We start from the raw sequence: 11,991 nt of genomic DNA, 5'->3' as shown, positions 1-11,991 counted from the left end.
GTGTTGTGAGGAGGACTGTCTGTGGTGAGGTTTATGGGGTAGCCTGTCTCCTGGATGAGGTGTTGTGAGGAGGACTGTCTGTGGTGGTTGCCGAGGAGATTGATTAGGAACGAAGAGTGAGGCACAACGTCACAGCTGTAAATCCACTGACCAGAACAATCTCTGTTGATGGTTTTATATGTACTGACAGTAACAATAACGGCCTCCATATCAGATTCATTACCTTTCCATGTGTACAACTACCAACATCATAACATTTGACTTAACTTCCTCACCTAATATTCATCTTGTGGAGAGGCCAGAACAATCTCCGATGATGGTTTTTATGTGTACTGACACAGGATGATAGACGGCCCTGGTCTTAAGATGTGTCCTGTTCTACGGGGTTCATAGGAGCCGTGTGACTCAGTTGGTAGAGTGTGGTGCTTGCAACGCCATGGGTTGTAGGTTCGATTCCCACGGTGGGACCAGTATGAAAAATGTATGCGCTCACTACTGTAAATCGCTCTGGATAAGAGTGTCTGCTAAATGGGGCTCCCGAGTGGTGCTGTGGTCTAAGGAAGTGCATCTCAGTGTTTGAGGTGTTGTTACGGTCCCTGGTTTGAATCCAGGCTGTATCACATCCAGCTGTGATTGGGACTCTCTTAGGGCGGCTCACAATTGGCCCGGGGTAGGTCGTCATTGTAAATAAGAATCTGTTCTTAACTGACTTGCCTGATTAAATATAAAGGTTAGATTATTTTTTTTTATAATAAAATGTAAGTATAATCATAACATTTCACTTTGCATTAATACAGGAAAAGTCCCATAGCAACATCCTCCACTAAAATGTATCTTATGGATGGAGTTGGTGAGGTTCAATACAACTAGTGAAGGAAAGGTAAGGTTTACCTGAGTAACTAACCACTGTTACATGACGCCTTCAGTCCAGTAGGAGATTAAACTCAACTGATGTGGTATTACTGACCTCTAGTGGAATTCCTACAACACTACATCCACCCAGCAGATAGAGGCACTGGGACAATCTCAATTGCATTCTTAAAAACATCCTCTTTTCTCTCTCCTCACCTTCTTCTCAAAACCCATTGGAGGAGACGGTCAGAGAGGCGGGACCTCTGACCTTCTCTTCCAATAGGTTTTGAGAAGGAGGCGAGGACGTGAGGGATCAAGGAAATGCAATTGAGATTTCAGGGCTTGATCCTTGATGACATCGTACAAAATTGCAGTATAGGCAACAACAATATTGACTTAATATGAGGGAGATAAATAAGTAATAATTTATGTATGACGTGTATGCATGAATTCAGCAAATACATGGTTGACGCTTGGTCAAACCTCAAAATGTCAGTATACTGGTGCAGTAGGATAATACAATAGGAGCTAAATTAGCATGTAGCCAACTATATGAATCACTGGTCATTTAAAGCTAGAACCTATAAGTCAATGGCTAAAAATCACCTGACTGCAACAATTTATCAAGTCATGGTGTTTACAATACACGGTGTGTAAAAAAATACATGGTGTGGTATTACTGACCTCTAGTGGAATTCCTACAACACTACATCCACCCAGCAGATAGAAAAAATATATACATTTTGAGGATAACTTTATTGAGCTTGTGTAAGGGGTGCGTAACCGGTAGCAGGGAAGTCAGACGCAGGAGAGCAGATCTTGGTAATAACCGGAGCAGTTTAATAGCAAAACCACCGGCATAAAGAATAACAAGATATGGGTACAAAAACCCGTCGCGCACCAGTCAACACGTGCACAAGCACTTACAATAAACAATCCCACACAAAGACATGGGGGGGAACAGAGGGTTAAAATACACAACAAGTGATTGAGGGAATTGAAACCAGGAGTGAGGGGGAAAACAAGACAAAACACATGGAAAATGAAAAGTGGATCGATGATGGCTAGAAGACTGGCGACGCCGAGCGCCGCCCGAACAAAGGAGTTACTTTTCAGTGTTACAGCAATTTTGTGTTCTAAGAAATTGGAATTTTATGATATGAATATTAAATTCAGTGTCAAAGACATAGAAATACAATTATGTTAGATAATGCAGAGACATCCAAAATACTTGACAATGGTTCCTTTGGTGCGCGACGGTATTTATCTCTCTAGCTTCCCGTGTGGCTCAGTTGGTAGAGCATGGTGTTTGCAACGCCAGGGTTGTGGGTTCGATTCCCACGGGGGGCCAGCACAGAAAAAAATGTATGAAATGAAATGTATGCATTCATTACTGTAAGTCGCTCTGGATAAGAGCGTCTGCTAAATGACTAAATTGTAAAAATGTAAAAAAATTTGGCAACTCATCTTGTAACATAAATTTGGTTACAGAACCTAACCAGCAAATTGATGTTGTTTAATACTCCTCTCCCTCTTCCTCAAATGAGTCGATGCCCACCTCTTCATAGTCCTTCTCCAGGGCTGCCATGTCTTCTCTGGCCTCAGAGAACTCTCCCTCCTCCATGCCCTCACCAACGTACCAGTGCACGAAGGCTCTCTTGGCATACATCAGGTCAAACTTGTGGTCCAGACGAGCCCAGGCCTCAGCAATGGCTGTGGTGTTACTCAGCATGCACACGGCCCTCTGGACCTTGGCCAGGTCTCCTCCAGGAACCACCGTAGGGGGCTGGTAGTTGATACCCACCTTGAAGCCAGTGGGACACCAGTCCACAAACTGGATACTCCTCTTGGTTTTGATGGCAGCGATGGCAGAGTTGACATCTTTGGGAACAACGTCGCCACGGTACAGGAGACAGCAGGCCATGTACTTGCCGTGACGAGGGTCACACTTCACCATCTGATTGGCTGGCTCGAAGCAGGCGTTGGTGATGTCAGCGACTGACAGCTGCTCGTGATAGGCCTTCTCAGCTGAGATGACTGGGGCATAGGTAGCCAGGGGGAAGTGGATTTTTTTTATTTTACCTTTATTTAACTAGGCAAGTTAAACATGCTTCAATCTGGCCACAACTCAGCATCGTGGGTGGAACCTCATCGGACAAACGGGCGACCGTCCAAGTGCCTGGACAACGTGGGGGAAAACATCTCCATGTGCGCCGCCATCTCTGAAGACGATGTGGGGTAGGACGAAGGCCATTACTGGGATCCTACGACGCTGCACACCTCATTGTGTTTCTCAATGAAATTGAGCAGGCCTGTCAAAAGTGAAACGGTCACCTAATGTCATTGTGTGGGACGATGTCAGGTTCTGTAACGGGCGTCGTATAGAGGGGACCACGGCGCAGCGTGTTGAGTGCTCATAATTTAAGTTTAACGAAATGAAACACTTTGACAAAAGAAACAGAAAACAACAACCCACAAAAAATGAAGAACAAAAAAACCCTACTTAAGTATGGTCTCCAATTATAGACAACGAGGACCAGCTGCCTCTAATAGGAGATCACCCCCCCCCCTTCCAAAAAAAACCATAGAAATAGAATATTAGACTTAAACATAGAAATAGAAAACATAGAAAACCACCCAAAACACCCCCCTGTCACGCCCTGACCTACTCTACTATAGAAAATGACATCTTACAAGGGTCAGGACCGTGACAAGTTCCACCATGCAGAGGTGGATCAGGTTTCTGGTCCATCCCTAATTCCTGACCCTATACCTGCCCCCATACTATCCTTTCCTCAACCCTATTGAGGAATTATTTTCAGCGTGGGGGGGTGGGGGGGGGGGGGGGGGGGTGGAAGGTGTACGATCACCATCCCCATAAGCTTTACACCCTCCTTCTGGCCATGCAACGACATCAATGCAGACCAGTGTCAAGCTTGGACTCGCCATGCCAAAAAGGTTTTTCCCCGCAGTGTATGAACAATAAGGACATTCATTCATTGGGATGCGGATGGTAATTTATGGTCAAACGCTCAAGACAGGCTTGATGCAAATTAATGCGAGCTAAATGTTATGTTTTTATTTTTTCATTCATTTTAATTTTGTTTAATTGAATTTCTTACATTTGATTACAGACAGTACATTTATGTTGTAATTATATATGAAAAAACTAAAAGAAAACATTTGTATGAATGATTGCAGAGGATGCCTTAACTGATCACACAGTGGATAGATATTATGGAAATTATAGATTTTCTGTCAATTGTGTTGGGTAATGTAAGTGTATTGTTTAATGTGAAAACTGTAATCTACTGTAATCTACAGTAATCTAAAGTAATCTACTGTAATCTACAGTAATCTAAAGTAATCTACTGTAATCTACAGTAATCTACAGTAATCTACAGTAATCTACAGTGCTGTAGCATGTCACTATCAGCACTTCTAAGGGCGATTTGAAACATGCATTGTTTGCTATTGGATTAACTGGTAGTTAAAACGACTCAATTCATAATATATCATTATGTTGTATTTTGGTGATTAAAACCAACGTTCTCATTACATTTCACAATAAACATATATATATATATATATATTGTGGTTAAAGATGTTTACAATCCAAATGAATAAACAATGACAGATTGGAATGAAAGACGGGCTGCGTTAAAAGCGCGATTCGTTTCGAGTTCTGTACTGAGTATTGTGAAAATGTACCATATACTTGTGAAAATACATAAATAATAACGCTAATAAATTACAGTTACTGGACTGGGGTCTGTTACATGGTTCTGATGCTAGTTACTGGACTGGGGTCTGTTACATGGTTCTGATGCTAGTTACTGGACTGGGGTCTGTTACATGGTTCTGATGCTAGTTACTGGACTGGGGTCTGTTACATGGTTCTGATGCTAGTTACTGGACTGGGTGGGGTCTGTTACATGGTTCTGATGCTAGTTACTGGACTGGGGTCTGTTACATGGTTCTGATGCTAGTTACTGGACTGGGTGGGGTCTGTTACATGGTTCTGATGCTAGTTACTGGACTGGGGTCTGTTACATGGTTCTGATGCTAGTTACTGGACTGGGGTCTGTTACATGGTTCTGATGCTAGTTACTGGACTGGGGTCTGTTACATGGTTCTGATGCTAGTTACTGGACTGGGGTCTGTTACATGGTTCTGATGCTAGTTACTGGACTGGGGTCTGTTACATGGTTCTGATGCTAGTTACTGGACTGGGTGGGGTCTGTTACATGGTTCTGATGCTAGTTACTGGACTGGGGTCTGTTACATGGTTCTGATGCTAGTTACTGGACTGGGTGGGGTCTGTTACATGGTTCTGATGCTAGTTACTGGACTGGGGTCTGTTACATGGTTCTGATGCTAGTTACTGGACTGGGGTCTGTTACATGGTTCTGATGCTAGTTACTGGACTGGGGTCTGTTACATGGTTCTGATGCTAGTTACTGGACTGGGTGGGGTCTGTTACATGGTTCTGATGCTAGTTACTGGACTGGGGTCTGTTACATGGTTCTGATGCTAGTTACTGTACTGGGTGGGGTCTGTTACATGGTTCTGATGCTAGATACTGGACTGGGGTCTGTTACATGGTTCTGATGCTAGTTACTGGACTGGGGTCTGTTACATGGTTCTGATGCTAGTTACTGGACTGGGGTCTGTTACATGGTGCTGATGCTAGTTACTGGACTGGGGTCTGTTACATGGTTCTGATGCTAGTTACTGGACTGGGGTCTGTTACATGGTTCTGATGCTAGTTACTGGACTGGGGTCTGTTACATGGTTCTGATGCTAGTTACTGGACTGGGTGGGGTCTGTTACATGGTTCTGATGCTAGTTACTGGACTGGGGTCTGTTACATGGTTCTGATGCTAGTTACTGGACTGGGGTCTGTTACATGGTGCTGATGCTAGTTACTGGACTGGGGTCTGTTACATGGTTCTGATGCAAGTTACTGGACTGGGGTCTGTTACATGGTACTGATGCTAGATACTGGACTGGGGTCTGTTACATGGTTCTGATGCTAGTTACTGGACTGGGTGGGGTCTGTTACATGGTTCTGATGCTAGTTACTGGACTGGGTGGGGTCTGTTACATGGTGCTGATTCTAGTTACTGGACTGGGGTCTGTTACATGGTTCTGATGCTAGTTACTGGACTGAGGTCTGTTACATGGTTCTGATGCTAGTTACTGGACTGGGGTCTGTTACATGGTTCTGATGCTAGTTACTGGACTGGGGTCTGTTACATGGTTCTGATGCTAGTTACTGGACTGGGGTCTGTTACATGGTGCTGATGCTAGTTACTGGACTGGGGTCTGTTACATGGTTCTGATGCAAGTTACTGGACTGGGGTCTGTTACATGGTACTGATGCTAGATACTGGACTGGGGTCTGTTACATGGTTCTGATGCTAGTTACTGGACTGGGTGGGGTCTGTTACATGGTTCTGATGCTAGTTACTGGACTGGGTGGGGTCTGTTACATGGTGCTGATTCTAGTTACTGGACTGGGGTCTGTTACATGGTTCTGATGCTAGTTACTGGACTGAGGTCTGTTACATGGTTCTGATGCTAGTTACTGGACTGGGGTCTGTTACATGGTTCTGATGCTAGTTACTGGACTGGGGTCTGTTACATGGTTCTGATGCTAGTTACTGGACTGGGGTCTGTCACATGGTTCTGATGCTAGTTACTGGACTGGGGTCTGTTACATGGTTCTGATGCTAGTTACTGGACTGGGGTCTGTTACATGGTGCTGATGCTAGTTACTGGACTGGGGTCTGTTACATGGTACTGATGCTAGTTACTGGACTGGGGTCTGTTACATGGTTCTGATGCTAGTTACTGGACTGGGGTCTGTTACATGGTTCTGATGCTAGTTACTGGACTGGGGTCTGTTACATGGTGCTGATGCTAGTTACTGGACTGGGGTCTGTTACATGGTACTGATGCTAGTTACTGGACTGGGGTCTGTTACATGGTACTGATGCTAGTTACTGGACTGGGGTCTGTTACATGGTTCTGATGCTAGTTACTGGGTGGGGTCTGTTACATGGTTCTGATGCTAGTTACTGGACTGGGGTATGTTACATGGTTCTGATGCTAGTTACTGGACTGGGTGGGGTCTGTTACATGGTTCTGATGCTAGTTACTGGACTGGGGTATGTTACATGGTTCTGATGCTAGTTACTGGACTGGGTGGGGTCTGTTACATGGTTCTGATGCTAGTTACTGGACTGGGTGGGGTCTGTTACATGGTTCTGATGCTGGTTACTGGACTGGGGTCTGTTACATGGTGCTGATGCTAGTTACTGGATTGGGGTCTGTTACATGGTACTGATGCTGGTTACTGGACTGGGGTCTGTTACATGGTGCTGATGCTAGTTACTGGACTGGGGTCTGTTACATGGTTCTGATGCTAGTTACTGGACTGGGTGGGGTCTGTTACATGGTGCAGATGCTAGTTACTGGACTGGGTGGGGTCTGTTACATGGTGCTGATGCTAGTTACTGGACTGGGTGGGGTCTGTTACATGGTTCTATTGCTAGTTACTGGACTGGGTGGGGTCTGTTACATGGTTCTGATGCTAGATACTGGACTGGGGTCTGTTACATGGTACTGATGCTAGTTACTGGACTGGGGTCTGTTACATGCAGGGGCTGAAATCCCGGGGGGGATGGGGGGGACACGACCCCCCTTATCCTGGGAAAAATATGATTTGTCCCCCCCAATATATCACTGAAACATAACTATGTAATTTAAATAATATTAATAATACGCAATGAAAGCAATTGTGCTGATTATAGACACTTAAATAGCGCGTTAAGTTTCAAAAGATTGCGACCCCCCCGCCCTTTGCCTCACAATGGTTTGATCCACTGCCAGTTCCTTAGTTTGCTACGTAACTGCCGTGAGGTTCATCCAGTCAATCGCGCACACACACACTAGCTGAATATGCAGAGTTAGCGCGCAAATATTAACTATTAAGCTAGCTAGTACCTATTCCATTTATGTGGCGTCGTCAAAGATGGAATCAGCATGCAGATGATGTAAGTTAGTGCTTCAAAGTCCCTGTGATAAGGTTAGCGATAAACTGAAGTCCAAACTGAACAGAACTACACTCTCATCTACCATTGTCTTAAATATATTTAATGGTCTCGTTGCAAAAGCTAAATTGTCGCAAGGGAACTTTTTTTAATTTGATTTTATTTCACCTTTATTTAACCCCGGTTGCAAAGATTATAGCAAACACCACAGAAACGGAATTGGTGCTCGCTAGCTTTGCAAATTCAGCTATTGTTGGAAGCCAGCCAATATGAAACAAACTATTAAAATGACAAAAGGTTGCAGCATATGTTGTGTAAATGGTGAACTCATACAGGTGTCAACTCTTGTCATTTTAATCCGTTTCACATTTGCTAGCTACCTTTTAGATTGAAGCCCAAATAGAATGATTGAAGATGATAGAAGCCCATCTCCTACTGTAAATAACCTACACACTGTGTGTGTGTAGCCAGCCAGCCAGCCAGGTAGAAAAATGGCAGAAAAATTAAAGATGGACATCAGAGTATTTTTCAGTACACCAAAACGCATAGTAAGAACCCTATCAGCCTAATATTTCAAAGACTAGTTGATAAAATGTTCATAAGAAAGAAGTGAAATGCTAATGGAAATGTTTCACAATGATGTCATTAGGCAGAGCAGGCAACAGATGGCACACAGACAGCAGAGTTGGGGACAGATATGCAGGGACAGACTGGCAGAGACAGGGAGTCTCAGGTAAGTTTGTTGAGTCTTTGTTTGGCAACATTATGAAAGGTTCTCAATTTTTTTGACTTGTAAAATAGGAACATAATTGGAAAATGCCATGGATACCCCCACTCTCAACTTAAACTGGTGACTGAACTAAGATTTGTTAAAGGCAATGGTATTGCTGTTGTGATTAATTGTGTAGTTTTGGGTACCGGTAGTTAGGAGTACGGCAAACACCTTATTTCTTTGGTTCCTCAATATACATTTACCATATCACAATGTAGGCTATGTGTTACAGCACTACTTTTGGTGTCCCCCTCAGGAATTGCTCTTGAGAAAATTTCATGTAATTGTCCCCTCCAAAGTGGATATCAGATTTTCACCCCTGATTACATGGTGCTGATGCTAGTTACTGGACTGGGTGGGGTCTGTTACATGGTTCTGATGCTAGTTACTGGACTGGGGTCTGTTACATGGTTCTGATGCTAGTTACTGGACTGGGTGGGGTCTGTTACATGGTTCTGATGCTAGTTACTGGACTGGGTGGGGTCTGTTACATGGTTCTGATGCTAGTTACTGGACTGGGGTCTGTTACATGGTTCTGATGCTAGTTACTGGACTGGGTTCTGTTACATGGTGCTGATGCTAGTTACTGGACTGGGGTCTGTTACATGGTCAGGTCAACAGGAAGTATTATTAAAGAGATGCTTTACATTGAAATACAGACAGAGATGTAGTTAGTCCCAGAGTTAATGATCCAAGGTCAGTTTATATTATACAGGAAGTATTGTTAAAGAGATGCTTTACATTGAAATACAGATAGAGATGTAGTAGTGCCAGAGTTAATGATCCCAGGTCAGTTTATATTATACAGGAAGTATTATTAAAGAGATGCTTTACATTGAAATACAGACAGAGATGCAGTAGTCCCAGAGTTAATGATCCCAGGTCAGTTTATATTATACAGGAAGTATTATTAAAGAGATGCTTTACATTGAAATACAGATAGAGATGTAGTTAGTCCCAGAGTTAATGATCCCAGGTCAGTTTTGCATTTCACCTGATTAATATGATGACTAACAATGTTAGAATAAAACAAGGCTTAAACATGCTCTCTCTCTCCATCTGTCTCTAATCTGCAGATATGTTTTGATTTGATGTGAGGATGCCAACCCCCTAGTCCCGTCAGCCACCTCACCCGCTCTTAAGATAACCTTCGGGCCAACTAGACACTTATGTAATTGTGATGAACTGAGAGAATATTTGGGTTGATTCAATTATGCTGCTTTCTCTGCTCCAACCTCTTTCCCTTTCTGTCTTTTACGCCTCTTGTCACATTTGTCGTCGGTGAAGGAGGACCAAAACGCAGCAGGCATGCGGTTGTTCATTTTGAACATTTATTCCATCCAAAATGAACACAAAAATAACAACAGAGAACGACCGACAAAATGACAGCCTTGAAGGCAACACAGCAAATCCAAAGACAATCTCCCACAATTAGACAAACAAACACACCCAACTAATATAGGACTTCCAATCAAAGGCAACACCACACAGCTGCCTTCAATTGGAAGTCCACCCCAATTAACCAAACATAGACATACAACTAACTAGATAACACATAGAAATACATACACACAGACCATAAACCAAAACCCCGGAAACACTAAATCAAACACCCTATTTTCCAAAACACCACCCCTAACCACATAAAACAAATACCCTCTGCCACGTCCTGACCAAACTACAATACCAATTAACCTTATACTGGCCAGGACGTGACACCTCTCTCGTCACCACCTCTTTCATCCTCTGTTTTTATAATGCACAACAGATGTGCATTGTAGTACAGATTGAACTTGTATTCATAATATTACAATTATAATATTTATAGTGCATGTTTTTAACACCTGGATAATGAACTTTCAATAAAGTGTTTGACATTCTCTACTGGTTGAAATGAAGTTTCTCATTTGATGAAATACTCCACCTATCCTGTGTTTATCAGATCAATGCAGATGAAGGGCATTCGATATTGAGATGAACTGGTTTTACAGTATTTACATGATGCATAGGAAGTGTAGTGTACTGTTTTTTAAATTCTATTTCTGTATATATGAATTACAAATCAGCCTTTAACTAGTTAAATCCTGTTTCTAGTCTATTAGTTACAATGTGTAACCATTGATGTCCCAGGACCAAGATTGGTAAACACTGTTGAAGTGTATAATTGTAATACATACATGCAGACACAACGTCATTCAAAGACTGGAATTTGATACTCCTGGTATTGGATATGACTGAAGAATAATCTCAGACATTCATACCTGAACTGTACCTTTATTTGCCACGGTAGAGTACATGATCAGTGAATATATTAAATGTACAGGCTACAATGTGAGGATCTCATGCATGATAATAACTACATGTATATACGACTTGCATCCTTGGCACAAAGTTATATTATATTCTACTCAATCCATAGGCTTCATTAATGTCATTCAGGCTGTTTTGAAGTTGATACAACTGGCTATGATAGCTGAGGTTCATAGCTAGGTTCTGAACTAATATTTATACCAAATGTTTGGGTCCATACACAGATCGGCTAGATGAGTAGCTACACATCCATAGGCATACAGGTATTTTTATCCTCCACAGTAAGCAAGAACATAGCTAGTTACGTTATTTCATCTATCTGCATTGCATGGTAAATATCAGCAAGGCAAGCTTACAAAACGGTACATTCAATTTGCAGTAAATGCTTTAGCTAGATAGATTGTTTACATCCACTGTTTCACAAGACAGTCTGGTTTGCTGGTCGTTTCAGGAGTCCATAAAACATTAAACAACCAGAATTATAATTTCATACTCACGTCACAACACCATAAAGCTAGCCAGCTAGCTGGCTAATGTTTGCTAGTCAGCTAGCATACTAAATCTCGATGTTCGTAAATTAACGTTATGATAAACAAAAATAAGCATAATAGTTTGTCTCTACATTAACTAACATATTCCTGTAAACTATATATTTTTTGTTGCATGATTCGTTATTACGTTAAAATCACTTATATTTGCTTCCATCGTAGTATTTTTGTCAGCCATGGGTCGCAGAGCGTTAAATTCGTCATGGAAACCACTCCATGTATCTGTTTCACCGCCTCCCACGTCACCGTCGCTCCGCCCTCTCCGCTTCCCTTCCATTGAAATGAATGGCAAGCGGTGTTTCGCCGCGCCGCGCCGCGCCGCATCCTGCGCTACAGAGACAAGCCATGGGCGACGCCCCTCCGCGTCTGTCTTTTTTCCCCCAACGCAGTTAAAGACAAAAACTACGCCCCGTTTATTCAGAGGGGGAGTTCAACAACGCTTTGTCCGGAA

General features: G+C 42.8%; 1 protein-coding gene across 1 annotated transcript; it reads right to left on the bottom strand.

Annotated features, from left to right (window-relative positions):
* Nucleotides 1-1,671: 1,671 nt before the first annotated feature.
* LOC106586917 (tubulin alpha chain) lies at nt 1,672-3,106 on the bottom strand. The gene is made up of 2 exons (XM_082969248.1): nt 3,032-3,106; nt 1,672-2,944 (listed from the first exon to the last, which is right to left on the bottom strand). Exons 1-2 carry the CDS (start codon nt 3,104-3,106, stop codon nt 2,369-2,371), a joined length of 651 nt encoding a protein of 216 aa, XP_082825374.1. The 3' UTR covers nt 1,672-2,368.
* Between the last annotated feature and the right edge of the window lie 8,885 nt (nt 3,107-11,991).

This window comes from Salmo salar, chromosome 25 (genome assembly GCF_965601325.2).
Source record: "Salmo salar chromosome 25, fSalSal1, whole genome shotgun sequence".
Lineage (NCBI taxonomy): Eukaryota > Metazoa > Chordata > Actinopteri > Salmoniformes > Salmonidae > Salmo > Salmo salar.
This window is presented reverse-complemented; position numbering and strand designations above follow the sequence as displayed.